Below are 25158 nucleotides of genomic sequence, written 5' to 3' on the forward strand. Positions count from 1 at the left end.
GCATCATTCAACAGAAAATGTTGCTTATGCATCAGATGTAATGAATAAAACTATGGGAGAAATTAAGTCCATTTGAGGAAGAAATAAACAATAACCTGAAGAAATAAAAAAAAAATCAACTATTAAAAGGCAAGAATAATTATACAAATATATACAGGCATGTAGTATCATCTGTATCAGCCAGAAAAATTATATATTTTACACTTAATTGAAAAAAAATGTTCACCCTATTCCTCAATACTCCCTGTCTATTTTATGATAGGAATTAAAATTTTAGGCATCAAGTAAATTTTAAAACAATGTCTACACATTCACCTAACACTGTAACACATATTCAAAAAATGAAGATATATTGAAAGACTTTTAAAGAATTGATTTTTGACCAACATCACAAAATTTATATAACTGGCCCAGACTGGCAGATGATGAAATAAGCAATTAAATGTTCTACTTTCCTATTGTAAGCATTATGTGTCCAGTGGTAAGGGGCCTATTAGAATAGCCTAAAAAAAAATGAACAATTGTTAATAATTGATTTATCAAAAAAAAATTTTTATTTCCTTCTCCTTCGGGACGTTTTTATTCTCATGTTCATATCTAAACCTAAACATAAAAAAAAAAATGCTGGCCTTATAATGAAGAAAGGGGCCTCTTTCAAAATAGATAATTTCAGGGCCGCTGGGTCAGGGGTACCAGGGAGGTACTTTGACTAAAAATTAATTAATGCTTTGAAATCTGCACTTTGATAAGCAATGGTGCCTCCTTCAAAATTTGTGAATTTCATGGCTTTTGGATTAAAACACGAGCCAAATACAATCGCTGGAAAGTTGTTACATGATACTCAGGTGACCTATAAGGCCTGTGGGCCTCTTGTTTCTTAAAAACGCATCGTTAAAAATGACATCAATTAATTCTAAAAAGAAAATAAGTATATGAAATGTCACCAAAACACATTAACAAAAAAAAAAGATTCAAACAATAAAAGGAATGTTAACCGAATTCTTTTACTTTCAAACAAGTGTCTGTAAATTAGAAAAGTCAAATACGTGTAGTGATGTACATGTATTTCAATTAAATAACCGTTTTTTCTCTTTAAAGGCAAATTTATTAATCAACAAAGTAGTCACAAGAAAAATATTAAGAAAAAATGAATTAATAACACGTGTTGATTTATTATAGAAAGGTGCCGAATTAACCAGAATCTAATGCCGAATTTACCAGATTCTGGTGCCGAGTTCACTAGATGCCGAATTCACTTTCACTAGGTGCTGAATTTACTTGTACCCTCAGGTAATGTAGATTCAAGTATGTTCAAATCATGACCCCAGAGGGTAGGGTGGGGCCAAAATGGCTGATCAAATTTTTACATTAGGAATATATAGGAAAAATCTTTAAAAATCTTCTTCTCAAGAACCACTGGGCCAGGAAAGATGAAACTCATGCGGAATCATCCTCAGGTAGTGTAGATTGAAGTTTGTTCAAATCATGACCCCCCGGGGTAGGGTGGGGCCAAATTGACCGATCAAAGTTTTACATAGGAATTTATAGGAAAAATCTGTAAAAATCTTCTCAAGAACCATTAAGACAGGAAAGATGAAACTCATGTGGAATCATCCTCAGGTAGTGTAGATTGAAGTTTGTTCAAATCGTGACCCCTGGGGGTAGGTCGGGATCAAAATGGCCGATCAAAGTTTTACATAGGAATATATTGGAAAAATCTTTTAAAATCTTCTTCTCAAGTACTTCAAAGCCATGATTAGTAATATTTATATGGAATCATCCTCAGATAGTGTAGATTCAAGTTTGTTCAAATCATGATTCCCTGGGGGTTGAAATTCAAGCCCCCCCCTCCCCTCAGTAAACTTTCAGTTCTGATCTGATGTGTGCTTTTTCCTAGTCGATGTGCTCAGGTGAGCGCTGTGGCCCCTGGGCCTCTTGTATTTACATGTTTTTAGAAAATATTTTTTAAACTAATAAACAACTTTGGAACATAATATATTTTGAGGTATCAATTTCTTGTACAGATTTATTGATTTTATCTTGTTTTATTTCAATTTGTGAGTTAGAAAAAAATGCTATAACCAAAGGTAAACGATTTTAGTTTTTCTCCTAGAACATGTTGATGTGTTTATACTCACTATTTTTTTAATTGAGTATGGAGAGAAAATTATTTGATAATGTTAGAATTATTTAAGTTATAGAAACAAATAAAGTATTACAATCGTTTGTTGATGTTATGTAAACTCATTGCGACTTATAAAATATCTAGTTGGATAGTCCTATTTTTTGTGTTTTTAAATGCCCCCTTTTCACTGCAATAAAGGCTACATCCAATTTTCTTTTCATTTTTAGCTCACATGAGCCGAAGGCTCAAGTGAGCTTTTCAGATTAAAATTTGTCCATGCCCTTATTCAAGGGGAGATAATTCAGAAATAGTGGTATGTTTTAAAAATCTTCTTCTCAGATGAAACTTATAGGGAAGCATCCTCAGGTAGTGTAGATTCAAGTTTGTTCAAATCATGACCCCCGGGGGTCATGGCGGGGCCAAAATGGGCGACCAAAGTTTTACAAAGAAATATAAAGGAAAATTCTTTAAAAATCTTCTCAAGAAAAGCAAAGGCATAATTCATCATATTTATAAGGAAGCATCCTCAGGTAGAGTAGATTCCAATTTGGTTAAATCATGACCCACGGGGGTAGGGCGGGGCCAAAATGGGCGACCAAAGTTTTACATAGAAATATATAGGAGAATTCTTTAAAAATCTTCTTCTCAAGAATGACAAAGCCATAATTCATCATATTTATATGGAAGCATCCTCAGGTAGTGTAGATTCAAATTTGTTCAAATCATGAATCATGACTCCCAAAGGTAGGGTGGGCCACAATGGCCGATCAGAGTTTTACATAGGACTATATAGGAAAAATCTTTAAAAATCTTTTTCTCAAGAACCACTGGGCCAGGAAAGATGAAACTCATTTGGAAGCATCCCCAGGTAGGTCATGACCCCCGGGGTAAGGTGGGGCCACAATGGCCTATCAAAATTTTGCATAGGGGTATATAGTGAAAATCTTTAAAAAATCTTCTTCTCAAGAACCACTGGGGCAGGAAAGATGAAACTCATGTGGAAGCATCTTCATCTAGAATAGATTCAAGTTTGTTCAGATCATGACCCCAGAGGTAGGGTAGGACTACAATAACTGATCAAAGATTTACATGGGAATGTAAAGGAAAAATCTTCTTCTCAAGAATTTTAACCAGTGGGCCAGGAAAGATGAAACTCATGTGATATCATCCTCAGATAGTGTAGATTCAAGTTTCTTCAAATCATGACCCCCTGGGTAGGATGGAACCAAAATGGCTGAATTTTTTATACATGTAGGACTAGATAGGGAAATCTTTAAAAATCTTCTCAAGTACTTCAAAGCCATGATTAGTGATATTTATTTGGAATCATTCTCAGGTAGTGTAGATTCTAGTTTGTTCAAATTATAACCCCCAGGGATAGGATGGGTACACAATGGGGGATCCAAGTTTTACATTAAAATATATATTTAAAAAAATCTTCTCAAGAATAGCAAAGCCATGATTAGTGATACTAGTATTTATATGGAAGCATTTTCGGGTAGTGTAGAATTAATTCTGTTCAAATCCTGATTTAAATTTATTCAAATCATGTCCCTTTGGGATAGAGAGGGAAACAATGGGGAATCATATTCAAATTTTTATGAAGTTATATATAGGAAGGAAATGTTTTTAAAAAATCTTTTTATCAAGAACAGCAAAGTATTATGCTGTATTATTATGAGGGCATTCTCAAATAGTATTAAATTGAAGCCCCCCCCCCCCCCCCCTTCATTAATCTTTTCAGTTCTGATCTGATTTGTGCTTTTTCCGAGCCAATTTGCTCAGGTGAGTGATGTGGCCCCTGAGCCTCTTGTTTAAAAGAGGGATGCAAAGTGCATGATATATGTGAAAAACAAAACATTTCATCATTTATTTTTTTTAAATTTGTCAATTCCTTTGTTTATTGCGGAGTTTTAAGTATGCAATTGTGTATAAAAGCATAAAAAATGGTCCATATCTTGAAAGTGCCCCCATTTGACTACAATAAAGGCAAGGTAACAAAATTTCATTCTAATTTTTCTAAGCATAATACAAACAAATTTATTTCAAAGAATTAAAATTATTCATCATTCCGTTTTTAGGTAACCTGAGTAACTCAGGTGACCTATTCGTCTGTCCGTCGTGTGTTAACATTTGAACATTTTCACTTCTTCTCTGAAACCACTGGACCAATTTCAACCAAATATGGTATACAGCATCTATGGATGAAGGGGAACATAAATTGTGAATTTCATGGTCCCTGCCCCCCAGGGGCTGGGGTTGGGGCAAAAACCACTAAAATAAGTGCAATCTTTAAAAATCATCTTCTTTAGTCCTGGACATCAAGCAGGCAAACTTTTGGCATGAATGTATTGAGCATTGAGTCCTCTACCAAAATATTGAAATTCATGGCCCCAGGGTCAGAGGTTCTAGAGCTAGGGCAGGGCTATATAGATTATATAGTGAAGATGCATTCTTTCTTTAAAAATCTTCTTCTCTGCTCCTGGGTATTAAATAATCTAACTAAGTTCATAGTTATGATGAGCAAGAGTGCCTCTTCCAAAATTGTGAATTTTATGGCCCCAGGGTCAGGGGTTCTGGTGTTAGGGTGGGGCTCTATTGATTATACAGCAAAACTCGGTTAGTACGAACACGGATATTGCAAATTTATGGATATAGCGAAGTCATCTTGGATCCCCAACTATATAAATTTAATAGATTTCTTATATGGTTATAACGAATTACGGATATAGGGAAGTGATTTCATAGGTCCCAGTGACTTTGTTATAACCGAGTTTTGCTGTATAGTAAAATGCATTTATTCTTTGAAAATCTTCTTCTCTGCTTCTGGGTATTAAATGAATTAACTAAGTACTAAGTTATGATGAGCAGGAGTGCCTCTACCAAAATTGTGAATTTTATGACCCCAGGGTCAGGGGTTCTAGTGTTAGGGCAGGGCTCTATTGATTATATAGTGAAAATACATGTATTCTTTGAAAATCTTCTTCTCTGCTCCTGGGTATTAAATATACTAACTAAGTACATAGTTATGATGAGCAAGAGTGCCTCTACCAAAATTGTGAATTTTATGGCCCCGGGGTTAGGGGTTCTGGTGTTAGGGCGGAGCTTTATTGATCATACAGTGAAAATACATTAATTCTTTGAAAATCTTTTCCTTTGCAACTGGGTTTTATGCCAATGATCCAAGTATATATATTTATGATAAAGAGAGGTGCATCTAGCAAAATGATTATTTTTTATGCCCCCCCCCCCTGGGTCGGGGGGGGGGGGGTACATAGTCTGAAAATAAATTAATGCTCTGAATTCTGCTCTTTGGTATTAATCAACCATTTTATGATAACATTTGCAAAATTTTGAAATATGTGGCCCCAGGTTCAGTGGTTCCTTTGGGGTGAGGTGCAAAACTGGTTATAAAGTGGAAGTGCAGTTTCTCTTTGTTACTCTGATCAACCTCTGGGTATTAAATGAATAGAGTTAGCATGCTAAGTTTATAATTATGATAAGCAATGGTGCCTCTTTCAAAATTGTGAATTGTGAATTTCATGGCTTCTGGTTTAAAACACGAACCAAAGTTAAATGTTTGAAAGTTGTTACACAATACTCAGGTGACCTATAAGGCCCATGGGCCTCTTGTTTGTAATTTCCAACTAGATTGGGCCTAGTTAATTGTCCATGTTGACATTTTTATCATTCATTGTGGGGAAAGCTATATTATACCTGTCATTCTTATGCTTATTTCTTAAGCTGATATTTAGATTATTGTGATTTTCTTAATGTTTTCCTGTGAATCAGTTTTGTCAGTCTGTTCGATTCAGTTACCAAAATTTCCAATGCACATCATTTTACATGCCACCAGGAAATCTCAAATCCTCTTATATAAATCTTGTTCTATTTTTAGAGGAGGAAAATCAAGCCAAAAGAACCTTATCCACCAGAAGACTTTCCAGTGTTGAGGACAGAGTGGGTCTGATCTGTAAGAATGTCCCTATTGGCTTCAACAGTGGCCAGAAACTGAGACAGCATTTCACCAAGTTTGGAGAAGTCACTCGTGTTATACCCAAGCCAGACAAAGGATTGGCAACCATTCATTTCAAAACTCATGTGAGATATGATCCTGACATTATGCTGATGTCAAGTTTTATGTTTAAAGTTTTTAAGACATTTAAGAATCTTTACTATTCATGAAAAATATTTTATAATACAGCCAAAAGAATCTAGATATCCTATTTTATTTAAGAAGATTTATATATACTGTTAATGCATCTTTTCCATTTGGTCATAATTCAGTGAAATCCCAATTTCTGTTAAATCTAATGGTCAAAAATTATGTAGAATGATTTCTCTTTTCTTTTATCTCTTAGTAAGCAAAGATGTAGTTGCAATCTATCAGTAAAAGTACAAGTTCACTGGGACAAACTTCTATGAAAAATATGGGTCCATTTACATGTAAATGTGAATTAAACATGGAAAAAATGTATCTCTACATATTGAATAGTAAGTATATGAGAACAAAACCTGTTTTATATTTGAAGGAAGCAGCTTTAGAGGCCAAGAGAAAGGGAGCAGTCATTATGAAGGGGGAGAAGACAATGCAGATATTCTGGAGTTCATTTTCTCCTGCAGCAAAGGGGCTAGGGCAAAAATCCTCAACGGAGGACGGAGGTGTCACCCAAGGTCATGTCAAAAGACAAGTTCAAGGTCAGAGTCATGGTATTAAAAGTCTACTGAGATAATTACAGTTCTCATTTAAAACCAAACATGTTCCATGTTATTAAGATTTTAAATAGAAATTGCTCAATCCTACAGCTCAGTATATTTGAAATAGTTGTCTAAGTCATAACAAACAAGAAATGGTTGATATTTATGAAATGAAAAAGCAGCCCTCAGATATTTAATTTAAATTATAAATGGTGCTTTCATGATCAAAAGTTTTGAAAGTACTGCATTTCATTTTTTTAAATTCAGTTCTATGACAGTAAAATAAAACTAATGTTAGCAACATACAATACTAGTGTAAACCACATAACAATATTCTTCTGTTTAGGTAAGCCTGGAGCTAGCCAATTTAAGTTTGAGAGGAATGAAGTAGATGAAGAACTGGCCAGTATGTCTGGTACCAACGATATCATTGGTCAGAAACAACAGATCCTGCCTCATTCTGAGGAGGTCAGAGGTCAGCAGTCACAGTCTACTGAGCAAGTCACGAGACATGCCAGTCCTGTTCAGAGTGGAACAAGTTCATCTCCAGCAATTTCCACCAAAATAGATAAAGGTATTTATAACTTCACACTACACTGTAAAGAAGCTTTCTGGCATACACAAGGATTTAAATACAGTGGACCCTCATTTATCTGGACGCTTTGGTTCCCAGTCAATTTGTCCGGATATGTGAAGCATCTGGATACCTGAATCACCAGTTAAACAAGACAAAATAACATCTAAAAATTCTGTTCCGATGAAAAATCGTCCGGATACTGAAGCATCTGGATATCTGGCGTCCAGATATCTGAAGGTCCACTGTAAATCTTTTAAATGAAGTACTGTAGATCACTAAATTTTCGCGATACCTTATTTTCGCGAGATAGTCATTGACTCTTTATAAGCGAGACATAATTTTCACGAATTGTTGCTTTTCCTCTATATAATCATAAGGAATACTTTTAAACGCGAGAATGAAATTTTCGCGACCTCATTGTCTCGCGTAATAACGCGAAAATTAAGTTCTCGCGAATAAAACAGGATTTACAGTAGTCAAACAGGATTTCAATTTTCAAATATCAATTTACCTAGAGTATTTACCAGACTGTATATAACAGACACTTTTCCCCTTGCTGTTGATGAGAGCTGATGTGCAACTTAACAGGAAACACATTATGTAATTTAAACATAGATAGTAGGGATCGAACGTCCGAGAATCGAATACTAAAATCGGTACTCGGTTACTCAGATGTATATTTCTAAATATTTCTAAGCTTATTTATTAATGCATTTAAACATTGGTTTTAAAATGACTGTTATAACCCGTGGCAGTGTTTATACAGTAATTACCGTGACCAAACACCTGATGTACCTACCTGGCTTTTCTCACCTTAGACTGTTTTCTACCCTTATGTTTAGTTTGCTTTAATTATTTTGTTTTCATTGAACATCCTTTAAGGTCCATTATATTTAAATAAATGAAATAATTTTGTCAATTCTCCAAGAAGCCGTAAATTCTCGGGGAAAGAGACAGACGATATTGCACATGCGATTGTTGATATTGATGTGTTTGATTACATCCCAATTTCAATCAAATGGTTGAAGGCAAATGCTTTAAAAATGTTATGTCCAACGTTGCTTCAAATTACAACATACTGTATTGTAATTCTATGAAATCTCGGATCAAAAGTGTATGAAGATCGTATAAATCTGCTCTGTTATAGGATAACTTGATCAAGTTTATACCGTACATGTAGCTCAGAATACTTATCACTTGGACGTCAAACGCATCAAAGAGTGACATTACAATTACGGAACAGAACTGATTATTTTTTAAACAAAAACACTGAACCATTTATGATTTTGTTTCTCATATCTATCTGATAAATAAATAGAACTAAAATGTTAGATTAAATTTCGTCGAGTACAAAGTGGTCAAAATTGTTACAAAGCATTTGCAGGTAATCTCCCATCGGTTTTATTTCTACAAGAGTTTACAATGTTTTACAGTTATCAATTAACTTGTTCCTATTTATTTACACTTTAACCGAGTACCCGGGTACTCGATCTGAAAAACTTCTGAGTAACCGAGTATTAAAAATTGACCGATTTGACATCCCTAATAGATAGACATCTGTCATTGGCACATATTATTTTATGTAAATAAATAAAGCTAGCATTTCAGCAATTAAAACAGCAGACCAGATAGAGATAGATTTTAATGACCAAGCAGACCACTAATATCCTAGCTTTGAAGTTTTGTGTCATCCATGCTATAGTATTTTATAAAGTCAGTCAGTCTCTTCAGAGGAGTGGGCAACTATTGGTTTTATAATCCCTGGTTCTTTTTCTGAATGAAAGAAAGAAAATAATTATAGCTTGTATTTTTTTAAAGTGAATTTCTATATCTATTTTTAGGTCACCTGAGTAAACTCAGGTGACCTATTGCTATCTGTTTTCGTCCGTCGTGGTGTGGTGTGCGTCGTGCGTTGTCCGTTAATATTTGAACATTTTCAGCTTCTTCTCTGCAACCACTGAACCAATTTCAACCAAATTTGGCACAAAGCATCTATGGGTGAAGGGGAACAAAAATTGTGAATTTCATGGTTCCTGGGGCCTGAGAGGTGGGACAAAAACCACTAAAATTAATGCAATCTTTAAAAATCTTCTTCTTTACTCCTGGACATCAAGCAGTCAAACTGTTTGCATGATTGTAATCAGCATTGAGTCCTCTACCAAAATTGTGAAATTCATGGCCCCAGGGTCAGGGGTTCTAGTGCTAGGGCGGGGCTAAATAAGTATATAGTGAAAATGCATTATTTCTTTGAAAATCTTCTTCTCTGCTCCTGGGTATTAAATAAACGAAGTGCATATGATGAGCAAGAGTGTGTCTACCAAAATTGTGAATTTTATGGCCCCAGGGTCAGGGGTTCTGGTGTTAGGGCAGGGCTCTATTGATTATATAGTGAAAATGCATTAATTCTTTAAAAAAATCTTCTTCTCTGCTCCTGGGTATTGAATAAACTAAGTACATAGTTATGATGTGCAAGAGTGCCTATACCAAAATTGTGAATTTTATGGCCCCAGGGTCAGGGGTTCTGGTGTTAGGGCAGGGCTCTATAGATTATATAGTGAAAATTCATGAATTCTTTGAAAATCTTCTTCTCTGCTCCTGGGTATCAAATAAACTAACTAAGTGCATAGTTATGATGAGCAAGAGTGCCTCTACCAAAATTTTGAATTTTATGGCCCCAGGGTCAGGGGTTCTGGTGTTAAGGCGGGGCTCTATAGATTATATGATAAAAATTCATGAATTCTTTGAAAATCTTCTTCTCTGCTCCTGGGTATTAAATAAACTAACTAAGTGCATAGTTATGGTGAGCAAGAGTGCCTCTACCAAAATTGTGAATTTTATGGCCCCAGGGTCAGGGGTTCTGGTGTTAGGGCAGGGCTCTATTTATTATATAGTGAAAATGCATTAATTCTTTGAAAATCTTCTTCTCTGCTCCTGGGTATTGAATAAACTAAGTACATAGTTATGATGTGCAAGAGTGCCTATACCAAAATTGTGAATTTAATGGCCCCAGGGTCAGGGGTTCTGGTGTTAGGGTGGGGCTCTATTGATTATATAATGAAAATACATGAATTCTTTGAAAAATTTCTTTTCTGCTCCTAGGAATTAAATAAACTAAGTACATAGTTATGATGAGCAAGAATACCTCTTCCAAAATTTTGATTTTATGGCCCTAGGGTCAGGGGTTCTAGTGATAGGGTGGGGCTCTATTGATTATGTAGTGAAAATACATTAAATCTTTGAAAATTTTCTTCTCTGCTCTTGGGTATTAAGCAGATGAACTACCTATGTAGTTATGATGAGCAAGGACCCTAATCTTCCAGAATTGTGAATTTCAAGGCCCCAGGGTCAGGGGTACCATGGGGGGGTGTACTTATATACTGAAACTGGATGAATTGTTTAAGATCTGCTCCTTGGTATTAATCAAATAGCCATGGTGCCATTTCAAAAATTGTGCAGTGTGTGGATCTAGGCCTAAGGGTCAGGGGTTCATGTGTGATAGGGGCATTACTGATTATTGCTGAATATTACTGATTTCTTGAAATGCATTTTTTGTTCCCCCACCCTGCCTATGGGTATTAAGTAAACAAACTAAGCAACTGCTTAGTGTATCGTTATGATGATCCAGGGTTCTCCATGAGCTGTTTTACTGTGTTCCTCCTGACACAGTAAAATTTTCTCCAACACAGTTACGATTCAAATTTAATGCTTGCGACACAGTAAAAATTTTGCCGACATAGTAAGATCTGTAATAATTAGAAAATCTAAACATAAGTTCTCTCTAACTTAGTGAGATTTTAATGAAACAATTCTACCGTCTTTCAATTCTAAATGGCGGAGCACTTAATCACTAGGGCTTCACCTTGCATAATCAATTATCTCCTAGACCCTCGCCGGACTTCACGCATGAAGGAACAAAGATAAATAATTTGTTTTCATACTTCCATGTAACGGTTAATTGGTAGTTGCATTAAAATAGATTGAAGAATTTTTTTTTTAATATTTAAATGTGTCTTGAACCATGGCTCTAGTGTAGGATTATGTTAGTACTGTAAGTGAACCATAAAATCGTGCCGAAGTCATTTCATTGATGTAAATGAACTGCTTAAGAATTTCAACATGTTCAAATAAGGAACTCTTAAAAGTATTTTACTGTTCTGAAGTTTCTTTTTTGTGCAATTTGGTAATACAATCTGGAAAACTGACTAATAATCATGGCAAATTTACTCTAAAAATGTAGAGTACTTCGATTGTTTTGACCAGAATTTGTTTTTACTTTTATCTATATGTACGACCATACCATTTGTGTAACAATTTTTTTTTTAAGTGTGTGCATATATTCTTTTGTTATTGTAATGAATTAGTTTCAGTTGCAAATTTGATCGCGAAATTACCACGAAATGTTAGTACTTCGCGTAAACTCTGCAACACAGTAACATTTTAAATGATGGAGAACTCTGATGATCAATGGTGCCCCTTTCAAAATTGTGAACGCCATAGCATCTGGCTTAAAACATGAATCAAATTAAATCACTGGAAAGTTGTTGCATAATGCTCAGGTGACCTATAAGGCCCATGGGCCTCTTGTTATGTTAAGTATGAGCAAATATCATTGAAAATTTTGTACTATTGGCATGCAGATCCACAGTGGTCCACATATGCATCATATGCATTTGTCTAGAAAATACACAAATCATACCGTATAAGTAGAAATTTTAGCAAGGATTTAATTTTGGCACTATTAGCATGGGTGCTGAGATCACTAAAATTAAAAATATCGCTAAAAAATAATTGCGTTATAGTTGTTGAGAGCATCTTAAGTGAGCATTTTAAAATCACTTAATTTGCATCTCGCTAAAATATATAATACCGATTTTTAAGGCCAGATTGCTAAATTTGCGTCTCACTAAAATAATTTCCACTTATATGGTATAACTTAGACTCATTTATTTACAGGGGCTGTCATCAGTCTGAAAAATTCTTTTGACAGAAGCAACTCGGACAAGCTTCAGATTCTTAATTTACGTGACAAAGTGAATCGTCTTGGTGAGGATACAATATTATTTTGTCTTATTTCATTTATTTATTTTTAGCTCTTCTGAGCCAAAGGCTCAAAGAGCTAATGCTATGGCCATTTGTGCGGTGTGCGTAAACTTTTTAGCTCACCTGAGCTGAAAGCTCAAGTGAGCTTTTCTGATCACATTCTGTCTGTAGTCCGTCTGTCCATCCATCCGTCCATCTGTTCGTGTGTCTGTAAACTTTTCACATTTTCGACATCTTCTCAAGAACCACTGAGCCAATTTTAATGAAACTTGCCACAAAGCATTCTTGGGTAAAGAGGGTTCAGGTTTGTTCAAATGAAGGGCCAAGTCTTCTTCCAAGGGGAGATAATTATGAATTAATGAAAAATTAATGGTATCTTTTAAAAATCTTCTTCTCCAGAACCACTGGGCCAGGAAAGATGAAACACATGTGGAAACATCCTCAGGTAGTGTAGATTCAAATTTGTTCAAATCATGAACCCCGGGGGTAAGTTGTGGCCACAATGGCCGACCAAAGTACTACATAGAAATATGTAGGAAAATTCTTTAAAAATCTTCTCCTCAAGAATAGCAAAGCCATAATTGATCATATGTATATGGAAGCATCCTCAGAGAGTGTAGATTCAAGTTTTTTCAAGAATAATTAATCAATAGTTTCTCAGGCCAAAAAAATCAAAATTCAATGTGGCAGGCAGGCTTTTTTTTTTTTTGGAAGCAGGTTTAACGCCTTTTTAAAGCCAATTCTTTCTAAAACATTTAATCTTATTATTTCAGACACTGAAAGGTTTAAAATCATCAAATCTTGTAAGTTGATGCATCATGGGACATTACAACATATTTATGAAAAAGTAGGCCACTGTGATCTACTTTTTGAATTTTGCAGGTATTTGTTTTCAAATTGTGTAAAAGGCTTTGTCAAACTTTGTCAGTAGATGCATCTTGGAACTTCGAAAAACGTCGACTAAAATGTAGGTCATGATGACCTACTTTCAACATTTTATGGGTATATTTAGGTATCTTAGGTATTTATTGGCTTAGAATCATCAAACTTTGTGAGTTGATACATCTTGGGTTTTCAGAGAATGACGTCCAAAAAGTAGGTCATCATGACCTACTTTTGACATTTTATGGCTATATTTTTAAGTATCTCAGGTATTTATTGGCTTAGAATCATCAAACTTTGTCAGTTGATGCATCTTGGGTTTTCAGGGAATGCAAACCAAAAATTTCATCACCTTGACCTACTTTTGTCATTTTATGGCTATATATATATGGCTTATTTTTGTATCTCGAGTACTGATTGACCTAGATTTGTTAAACTTTGTCAGTTGGGGCATCTTTGGTTTTCGGAGAGTGTCAACCAAAAAGTAAGTCATGATGACCTACTTTTGAATATCTCAGGTACTTACTGGCTAAGAATCATCAAACTTTGTCAGTTGATGTATCTTGGGTTTTCAAAAGTCATCTACTAAAAATTAGGTCACAGTGACCTATCTGTGACATTTTATGGCTATATTTAAGTACTTGGGTTCTTATTGGCTTCGAATCAGCAAACTTTGTCAATTGATGCGTCTTGGGTTTTCAGAGAATGTAGACAAAAAAGTAGGTCACAATGACCTACTTTTAAATATCTCAAATACTTTATTGGCTTAGAATCTTCAATCATTGTCTATTAATGTATTGTGAATCCTCATAAAACTTCAATCTTAAAGTAGGTCACTGTGAACTACTTGGGGTTTTTTATATCTTTATTAAAATATCTTCAGTCTTACTTTGCTAAGAATCATCAAACTTTGTCAGTTGATGCAACTTGGGTCTTATGATACTTAGGGTTAGAGGCTTCAAATAGAAGTGATTGTACAGTTTATCAGAAGAGCGATTCAAGGCCCTTGGGTCTCTTGTTTTTAACAAAATGAAAACCAGATTCTTATAGCTGAGTCTTTTTTAGTGACATTGCAATATACATTTGAAGCAACTGTGATTTTGATATGAGTATGCATCTTAAATGATAAGAAAATAATAATGAGATCTTTTTTATAGGACCTAAGAAGCAGTCAGACTTAGCTACAGCCCGGGCCTTTGTAGGGACATGTACAGATATGTGTCCAGAGAAAGAGAGATACGACAGAGAGGAGAAACGCAGACTTCACCCTTACGAGGTTTTACAGACCTCAAAAGGGGTGAGTGTTAATTGTCATTGGGTTTAGCTGGGTTAAATTGTTTAAGTTTTTAACACTTGATGACTGAAACTCAAGATCTCTGTAAATTCCTGGATCTTTGGAAGTAAAGGTATGGTCCCAGTTTTAATGATTACATATTACACATTATATGTTTATATACCTATTATTCATAGTACGTCCTGTTGTTTAAATAATTCCTCTTTATTGGCAGTCTGGTAATCCATTGGTGAACCATGCATTGGCTGTGAAGGAGTACAGGAAATCCTCAGCTGATCAGGTCTGATTCAGTTGTTCAGAAATTCAGCAAATCTTGGTTATAACAAAATCACTTGGTCCTAAGAAATTACTTTGCTAATAAATTGCTATACCCGTAATTTGTTATATCCATATATTTAATTAATCTTTAGATTTCCTACATTGTGCTTGATTCGGTATATTGTATTTAACAATTTATTGAATGAATGTTCAGGAGACATGAAGATTTCTTCACCTCCCCTCGAGCATTTATGATTTTTCATGGACGAAGAAATCTTCATGTCTCCCTCACTATCATGCAATAAATGTATATTATTTAAATTTTATACATGTATTAAGGTCATTCTTGTAAGGATCAGTCTATGCATGTTTACATTTCATTTCTTCTGATAGTTATAAAAATATACATTTACCTGCACACTATACACTACATTTTGCTCGTATTGGTTCAATCTCAACAAATAATGTGGGGAATAATTGACATTATTCTTGTGTATTTTCTTGTCAATTGACACATTTAAAAATTTTCAAGATATTTTTGTTAAACAGGAGGAACCGTTGCCATATGAATTGAGGACACTTCCCACACTGACCTTGACAATGTCCTACTTACTGAGTGAGATAGTTGACCGGGGTGAGGACGGCAAATGGGGGGATTGGTTTTATTTCCTTTGGAACAGGACCAAAGGAATTCGTAAGGTATGCAATTAGCAAACAGCTGAAGATAAGGCTGTAAAAGATACATATCTATTAGGGTTCTTCATTGTTGCTGGGCTTTGAAGGTCATGATGTAATTTACAATGGAGATAAGAAAATAATCAGGGAAAATTGAAACAAAAGATGAACACTACTTTCTGAATTTGAATGACATGTACTTGTATGAAGTAAAGTTCCTGTTATTAATACACATTGCAGGAGATCACTCAGCAGCAGTTCTGTAATGTGGAGAGTGTGGAACTGTTGGAGAAGTGTGTCCGTTTCCACATCTTCTGTGCGGAACGTCTCTGTGAGGAAGACATGCATTCATTTGATGACAAGGTTAACAATGAGAACATGGCCAAGTGTCTGCAGACTCTGAAGGAGAACTACTCCGATCTGGAGAAGAAACAGGTGTTCTGTGTCAATGAGCCAGAGATGAGATGTTACATGGTGCTGATGAACCTCAATGAGGGCGATATTCTCAGGTCAATATTACTTGATATTATACTTTCATGTGAATTAGTTGAATCTAATTGGTCGAGAAACATTTCTTAAAAAACACTATTACCCGCTGAATATGAAGCCACGCCCTTCAGCATAGCAACAGTCAATAGTACTTGACGACGGGTGATATTAAAAAAAAATAGCGACTGCGCAGAATTTATGCGCGCACGGTTCACTGTTGTATATATATTTGTATAATACATTTAGCAAAATATAATAAATATTGCATGTAGTTGAGTGCATCATTGAAAATTTTCACCCCTTGAAAACCATTGTCAACCTCAGCTGCGCCTCGGTTGACAATGGTTTTCTTGGGGATGAAAATTTTCAATGTTACACTCAACTACATGCAATATTTATATATATAATGTGATTTTTTCTGTCTGTACGATGATTTCCACCATCGAAAAACAATGTGATTCAGGTAACCCTATCGATAAATCTTTTACTATCACCATTAGATTCTGAATCAAAATGTGTAAATTTTAAAATATAACTATAATTGTATAACAAAGTTGTTTTATTTTTTATAAATTTATTCTACAATAAGTTACAGCCTATATTTTTTTCAATTTTGGTACATTATTACTTTTTTTGTTTCACACCCTAAAAATTTCAACAATTAAGATGGCTGATATATACGGTGCCTGGTATAGGACATGTTATAAGTTTATGCAGCCCTCAACAGTAATAACTCAGGTGACCTATTCTTCTGTCTTGTTAGAGAGGGATCCTTTCTTGTGCGTTGTGCGTTAACATTTGAACATTTTCAGCTTCTTCTCTGCAACCACTGAACCATTTTCAACCAAATTTGTCACAAAGCATCTATGGGTGAAGGGGAACAAAAATTGTAAATTTCATGATCCCTGCCCCCTGGGGCCTGAGGGGTGGGGCCAAATCCACTAAAATTAATGCAATCTTTAAAAATCTTCTTCTTTACTCCTTGACATCAAGCAGTCAAACTGTTTGTATGATTGAAACCAGCAATGAGTCCTCTACCAAAATTGTGAAATTCATGGCCCTGGGGTCAGGGGTTCTTGTGCTAGGGTGGGGCTAAATAAGTAGGTAGTGAAAATGCATTATTTCTTTAAAAATCTTCTTCTCTGCTCCTGGGTATTAAATAAACCAACTTGGTACATAGTTATGATAAGCAGGAGTGCCTCTACCAAAATTGTGAATTTTATGGCCCCAGGGTCAGGGGTTCTGGTGTTAGGGCGGGGCTCTATTGAATATATAGTGAAAATACATGAATTCTTTGAAAATCTTCTTCTCTGCTCCTGGGTATTAAATAAACTAACTAAGTACATAGTTATGATGAGCAAGAGTGCCTCTACCAAAATTGTGAATTTTGTGGCCCCAGGGTCAGGGGTTCTTGTTTAAGGGTGGGGCTCTAATGATTATATAGTGAAATGCATGATTTCTTTGAACATCTTATCCTTTGCTCTTGGTTAATATGCTTATGATCTAATTACATATTTAAGGCCAGGATTTATTTTATTTTCAGTTTTACAAACCCTGCGCTCAAGGTTTTGAATTTTCAGAAAAAAATAAAACAATTTTTTTCTTTCCGATGTCAAATTTGAGTCGGGATCGAGATTTCAAATTTACGAACTCGCACTTCCGGTTTTAAGATGAAACGGCGGGTAAGAAGATAGCTTGGTTTAGTGTAAAATTCATCGATAAGAGTGCCATTCAAAACGTTTCACCCGTTCAAAGGACAAATAAAATGCTGACGACTTTGTTGCAGAATGACATGCTGGTGAGATAATTATGTATTCGTTTCAAAAGTAACTGTCTGTAAAATATTTCCCCCCCCCCTAGGTTTTAAACTGCCCGTGGTAGCTATTGCATATTGCCAGCGACATTGTTAAGGTCTCTGTTATAGCTTACAGTCTAAGCATCATTCTTCAGAAAAGGATTGCTTATGCATCAGATGTAATGAATAAAACTATGGGAGAAGTTAAGTCCATTTGAGGAAGAAATAAACAATAACCTGAAGAAATTAAAAAAAAATTCAACTATTAAAAGGCAAGAATATACAAATATATACAGGTATGTAGTATCATTTGTATCAGCCAGTAAAATTATTTTACACTTAATTGAAAAAATGTTCACCCTACTCCCCAATACTCCCTGTCTGTTTAATGATAGGAATTATAATTTTAGGGGTCAAGTAAATTTTCGAACAATGTCTACACATTCACCTTACACATATTATAAAAATGAAGATGTATTGAAAGGCTTTTAAAGAATTGATTTTTTAAAATATATTTTGATCAACATCACAAAATTTATATAACTGGCCCAAACTGGCAGGTGATGAAATAAGCAATTAAATGTTCTACTTTCCTATTTGTAAGCATTATGTGTCCAGTGGTAAGGAGCCTATTAGGATAGCATAAAAAAAGAATGTACGAATGTTAATAATTGATTTATCAAAAAAAAATTTTATTTCCTTTTCCTTTAGGACTTTTTTATTCTCATGTCCATAACTAAACCTAAACATAAAAAAAGAAATGCTGGCCTTATAATGAAGAAAGGGGCCTCTTTCAAAATAGGTAATTTCAGGGCCGCTGGGTCAGGGGTACCAGGGGGGTACTTTGACTAAAAATAAATTAATGCTTTGAAATCTGCCCTTTGATAAGCAATGGTGCCTCTTTCAAAATTTGTGAATTGCATGGCTTTTGGATTAAAACACGAACCAAATACAATCGCTGGAAAGTTGTTACATGATACTCAGGTGACCTATAAGGCCCGTGGGCCTCTTGTTTTTTAAGAATTCGTGGCCTCGAAATAAAATTCGTGGGAACGAAATAAAAATTCTTGGCCACGAAATAAAATTCGTGGGAACGAAATAAAAATTCGTGGCCACGAAATAAAAATTCGTGGAAACAAAATAAAATTCGTGGCCACAAAATAAAATTAATTCGTGGCCACGAAATAAAAATTCATGGCCACGAAATAAAACTGGTGGCCACGAAATAGATATTTGCTATATAATGCCATGTTTAGCTTCTTCTCTCTTATGTCATTCAAGATGAACGAATTTATACATTATTATCATTCAATTGGACTGAGCCAACGGGATATTTGTGTAAGTTTGGGACATCATGGATACAGTGTTAGTGAACGACAGTTAAGACGAATTTTGAGTAGACTGAGCTTATTTAGAAGGAAAGTTTACAATGATATTGCTGATGTTGTTCAGTTTAATAACAGAGAGCTTAATACCTACGGAAATCTTCACGGATATAGGTTGATGATTTATAAGTGTCAGGAGAATGGTTTAAGAGTTCGTGAGGAGGATGTACGACTGATACTGAATGCTTTAGACCCTGATGGTAGCGAATTTAGGTAGGATACATAATTAAGAATACAATGGAATTATAATTACTGTAAAATTTATTTAAAAGTCGGACTTAAACATTTTTTAAATTTGAAAATAAATTATGCATATTTATACATAATTATATATATATATATATATATATATATATATATATATATATATAAAGCACTAAAAAACCAACAACACTGTATATCATAAATGTCGGATCTACTAAGTAGATACAAGGTCACGGATGGAAATTTATATAAAGCACTAAAATGACCAACGACACGAACAATAAAAATTGTCAAATTTTCGGGACGCCCTGTCCCTTCCTCAGGACAAAGAAAAAAGTTAAAAAGTCATAAAAACAAAGGAAAAAGAGAAACAAAAAGAACTAGCACTACTACTAAACTACTAAACACTAGATATTTACATAATTACATGTTGAATTGGAAATATTAAGAACACAAATAATGAAAGAAATCCGGACCGCTGTGAAATGCGTCCGGTCTATCGGGTATACTCGGGTGAAGTGCGATTTACATAATTGAACGAATTAATTATGCTAATTAAATACGATAATCAGCAAATCGTACATTGTTTCATTATCTCAAAATGGCTTAACTTTACTTAATAAAGAATAATCAAAGAAAAATAATATAGCAGAGATATTTAAACATATGAATCATGATCCATTATAAATTTTGAAATATTTAAAGATTTATTACCGGGAAAAAAATTGTTAAATTAATTAGCATAATTAATTCGTTCAATTATGTAAATCGCACTTCACCCGAGTATACCCGATAGACCGGACGCATTTCACAGCGGTCCGGATTTCTTTCATTATTTGTGTTCTTAATATTTCCAATTCAACATGTAATTATGTAAATATCTAGTGTTTAGTAGTTTAGTAGTAGTGCTAGTTCTTTTTGTTTCTCTTTTTCCTTTGTTTTTATGACTTTTTAACTTTTTTCTTTGTCCTGAGGACGGGACAGGGCGTCCCGAAAATTTGACATATTTTATTGCTCGTGTCGTTGGTCATTTTAGTGCTATATATATATATATATATATATATATATATATATATATATATATACTCCCTATATATATACATGTACTGCGAATCGAAGTCATGTGCTTTATCGATTTAAAGAATAACTGTCTAATTTTTCGATTTCATTGTGTGATTGATTGATTACCGTCTTATTGTATATTGTTTAACGTCCCGGTGGAGAGCTGCAAATTTTGTCCTATGCTCAGCACTCATGGCAATTGAGCAGGGAGGGATCTTTTTCGTGCCAGCACCTACTGCGACACGGAACCTCGGTTTATACGGTTTCATCCGAAGGACCGGTCTCCACGTCCCACAGTGGGATTCGAACCCGCGACGAATTTTATTTCGTGGCCACGAATTTCTTTTCGTTCCCACGAATTTTTATATCCTGGCCACGAATTTTATTCCGTTCCCACGAATTTTATTTCGTTCCCACAAATTTTTATTTCGTGGCCACGAATTAATAAAAAAAAAAAAATCTCAAACCATATCCTATACCAGCCACCGTACAGCTTTAATCCACAAGTCATTTTCTACGGGGGTCATTTTTCTTCACGTGCAGACGTGGATTCTGCTAATTTTTAGGGTGATGGCACTTTTTCTACGGGCAAAGGGGTCATTTTTCGACGTCGAATAATGGCCGGGGGTCATTTTTTGCCGTAGAATATTGAAAAATGTCGTAAAATGACCCCCGGTCATTATTCCATGGGGGTCACTATTCGTCTTTACACCGGTTCTGACGTTTTCTTGGCACGTAAAATATCAAAAATCGTGAAAAAGCCTGCAAAACGTCAGATATTTCGGACTAGCTGTACAAATACACGAGCTTGTATGACGCAAATTTTTAGGTCACCAGGGTAAACTCAGGTGACCTATTGCTATCTGTTTTCGTCCGTCGTCGTGCGTCGTGCGTTAACATTTGAACATTTTTAGCTTCTTCTCTGAAACCACTGAACCAATTTCAACCAAATTTGGCATATAGCATCTATGGGTGAAGGGAAACAAATATTGTGAATTTCATGGTCCCTGCCCCCCTGGGGCCTGGGGGTGGGGCAAAAACCACTAAAATTAGTGCAATCTTTAAAAATCTTCTTCTTTACTCCTGGGCATCAAGCAGTCAAACTGTTGGTATGATTGTAATCAGCACTGAGTCCTCTACCAAAATTGTCAAATTCATGGCCCCAGGGTCAGGGGTTCTAGTGCTAGGGCGGGGCTAAACAGGTTATATAGTGAAAATGCATTATTTCTTAGAAATTCTTCTTTTCTGCTCCTGGGCAATAAATAAACTAACCAAGTGCATTGGTAAGTTGAAAATGACCGCCTTTTCCAAAATTGTGAATTTCATGGCCCCAGGGTCAGGGGTTCAAGTGCGAGGGCGGGGCTATATAGATTATATAGTGAAAATGTATAAATTCTTTTAAATTCTTCTTTTATGTTTATGGGCATTAAATAAATTTACCAAGTGCATAGTTATGTTGAATAAAGCTGCCTCTTCCAAAATTGTGAATTTCATGGCCCCAGGTGTAGGCTACCATCATAATTTAAAGATTCGAATTGAAGAATTTAATAATTTTAAGGTAAATTACTCTTGTATTGTTTTTCATTTCAGCTCATGGATCAACTCCCAGTTCCTCTTAAAAGAAAAATTCGGAGATGGCCAGTGTGTGTGCGAGTATTCATTTACAGTGGATTAATATTAACAAGCATCCTAACTATACCAAAATTATTTCAAACGAATGTACAGACACCCGAAGAAGTTTACAATGTTGACGTCTTTCTTGAAAAAAAAGCTAGTCATTCTGTTTCTAGATCATCAATCAATTGTAAAAACGAATCTGCATTATTCCTCTTCATAGCCGTTCCCAGTCATGCTGCTAATTTTGAACAACGATTTTCAATTAGGTATTCCTGGGGAAGTGTGGCTAAATCGGATCCAGGCCTTAAACTGGCTTTCTTTGTTGGAATATCCGAAGATAGACGCATTAATGACGTTTTGTCCAAGGAAAAGGAAATTTATAATGACATCATTGAAGTTAAAATTGAGGACAAATATGAAATGTTGGCAAAAAAGTCGATAAGCATAATTGAGTGGATCCATAACAATTGTAATCATGCGAAGTATTATCTGAAAATAGACGACGATATGTTCTTAAATATCAGAAATCTGATAGATGATCTCCAACTAAGGCAACGAACTAATTCCATTATTGGATGTAAAGTGAAAGATACATCTCCTTTCAGGTTTCCATTTTCAAAATGGTACTTGTCACGTGATCAGTACAGTGCTGACACATTTCCAGATTACATCAGCGGGCCAGCTTACGTCATAACCGGTGATATTCTGTCGAAACTTTACTTTGCTACAAAAAGTGTGAAATATATTTTCTTGGAGGATGTTTTTATAAATGGAATCTGTAGGAGATACATTGATGCTGAAGCCGAGTGGCACCCTGGCTTTAGTTGTGGTTACAGAGACCAAGGGCCATGTGGGACACACTTCAAAAACAAAATTACAGGGCATCATTATTACCCCAAAGAAATAGAGAGAATGTGGAACGAGTTGAATGATAAACGATTCATTTGTCCTCTGAAACATTCGTATTGGATTTCAAGAATCGTTGATTTCTTTCATCTTTGATCTGCATAATTTACAATAAATAGATAAATGAAATATGTTATATTAGATCTCTTTATTTTTCTAGCTTCCTGAATTTCAAAAGTATTAGTCAAATAGTTATGACCTCAATATAAAACGTTCACTGTCACATCATTCTAGTATGCAATTTTTACGAGATTGTCACTGATTGACCAAGCTATATCCATTACTAAATGGGGATATGAAATGATTTTTTAATTTTTTTTTATCCCCTCGCAACGGAGATATAAGGGATATAAATAGTTTGCAGAAGGCCCAAATGAACAAGAGTTATTTCCCATTGGCTGTCATTTTGGGGGGTCAACATGCTCATTTTCCTGCATTATATAACAAACTTTAAATTTTTATGCTAAAACAATTTTTTTTTTCAGAAAAACAATTCCTTCATTTCATAAATTTTATAACATGAAGTTTTTTTCCCAAATATATCCGCTATACACTCTCAAATTTGGTAAGACAAAGCGGAAAAATTCTCAGGTTGTCCATCAAAATGGCGACCAAGGGAAATGACCCAGAGAGAAAATATGTCATTTGAAAACTATCTATAGTAACACAATCGTGTGTGTTGGTTTGTGGGTGTGTTAATACTGTGAGAAAGGAAAGCGATGTAATTTTTATCGTGGTCGATTTCGAAAGATGTTTTGATTTATAGATAATTAGAATGCTCTTTGAGAGGGGAGGTTCCATTTTGCGATGCCCTTAAAAGCTTGTTGATATAATATAAATATAATATTTCATAAATCTAGGATAATAAATTCAGTTTTAAAAGGTGTCTATTTGAAACTTCTATATACTATACTTATATATCTCCTGTATAATTTCCAGAAAAATTCTGAGACTGTAAATATAAATTTTCAAATTGAATTCGAATATAGACCTTAACTGTTAAAATTTGCTTGAGGATGTACCGACAAATATATTCTTCAGATCATTGTCTGAGTTCGAGGGCAACATGCTTTTTGTCGAATCCAAGAAGCAAAGTGTTTGCCTGAGGCCGTTAGACGGAAGGAAGACACTTTTGGTTCGAGGGTCGACAAAACGCAACTTGGCCGAGAGCATAGTAAATAATTGTTTTGTTATACCTTTCATTTTATTAATTTCTTTCTGAGATACACTGTACATGTATCTTGTATTATCTTCAGTGATGCAACCTCAGGTTCTTCACTGCTGAACACCAACGAATGCAAGAAATAAAGCTCCGCTCATTGTGTGACAGAAGCAGTCGGCAATCCTCGGCTGACTCCGCTAATCTCCATTCAAACCTCGGATAAGATAAGTGGAGGAATAGGCATCAGGTCGATACATTTTCCTCCGGAAACTGCCTTGTCACTCATTTCCTATTTCACTCTGCTGAAAGTTGTTCGAAAAGGTATTTTTATTTGTCTAAATCTTCTTGTACATGTATATTGCTTTCATTACAACTGCTAGTATATGTTATTAGCCTTTAAGAAAAAACTGTTGGGTGTGTCATCACAAAGTAACTAGGATCTCAAAAGTTTAACATATGGATAAAATTCAAATAAGATCACATGACTGAATCAGAAAGATGATAGAACACCTTTGACGTCCGAGATTATTGTGTGAGGTACATGTACGAGCCACACGAGGAGCCCCGAATGAGGTGTTTTAAACTTGATTTTAGGATAATATTTCAAACAAAATTTTAAACAAGAAGCCCATGGGCCACATAGCTCACCTGAGCACTTTGGCTAGAAAAAAAGCAAAAATCAATCTAGTTTTGAAAAGCTTAAATGCAAGTGGTCCCAACCTACTCCTACACGCAGAAGAGAGGATGATTTGAATTAACTTGAATCGACTTACTGTGGCTTTTTTCCCTATAAGTTTGAACTTTCATTTTTGTCCCACCCTATCCCCGGGGGTCATGATTTGAACAAACTTAAATCTACACTACCTGGGGATGCTTCCTTATAAATATGATCAATCATGGCTTTGTTGTTCTTGAGAAGATTTTTAATGATTTTTTCCTACATATTCCTATGTAAAACTTCGTTGTCCATTGTGGCCCACCCTGACCCC

At 35.0% G+C, this 25158-nt stretch overlaps 2 protein-coding genes across 2 annotated transcripts in view; both read left to right on the top strand.

The window, feature by feature from the left end:
- LOC134242131 (uncharacterized) overlaps positions 1–19435 on the top strand; it is a 92430-nt gene extending 72995 nt beyond the window's left edge. The window contains exons 10-18 of the mRNA XM_062724165.1: positions 6024–6226; positions 6658–6823; positions 7170–7397; positions 12354–12443; positions 14480–14619; positions 14831–14896; positions 15424–15573; positions 15790–16058; positions 19297–19435. Of these exons, the coding sequence (XP_062580149.1) occupies positions 6024–6226; positions 6658–6823; positions 7170–7397; positions 12354–12443; positions 14480–14619; positions 14831–14896; positions 15424–15573; positions 15790–16058; positions 19297–19435 (1451 nt within the window). The remainder of the gene's footprint in view (positions 1–6023; positions 6227–6657; positions 6824–7169; positions 7398–12353; positions 12444–14479; positions 14620–14830; positions 14897–15423; positions 15574–15789; positions 16059–19296) is intronic.
- Positions 19436–22077: 2642 nt separating this feature from the next.
- Positions 22078–23125, top strand: LOC134242121 (beta-1,3-galactosyltransferase 5-like). The gene has a single exon (XM_062724154.1). The coding sequence runs from the start codon at positions 22078–22080 to the stop codon at positions 23101–23103; it is 1026 nt and encodes a 341-aa protein (XP_062580138.1). The 3' UTR covers positions 23104–23125.
- Positions 23126–25158: the final 2033 nt, after the last annotated feature.

The sequence above is a fragment of the Saccostrea cucullata genome, unplaced genomic scaffold, assembly GCF_032062105.1.
Source record: "Saccostrea cucullata isolate Sc308-1 unplaced genomic scaffold, CSIRO_AGI_Scuc_v1 ctg269, whole genome shotgun sequence".
NCBI lineage: Eukaryota > Metazoa > Mollusca > Bivalvia > Ostreida > Ostreidae > Saccostrea > Saccostrea cuccullata.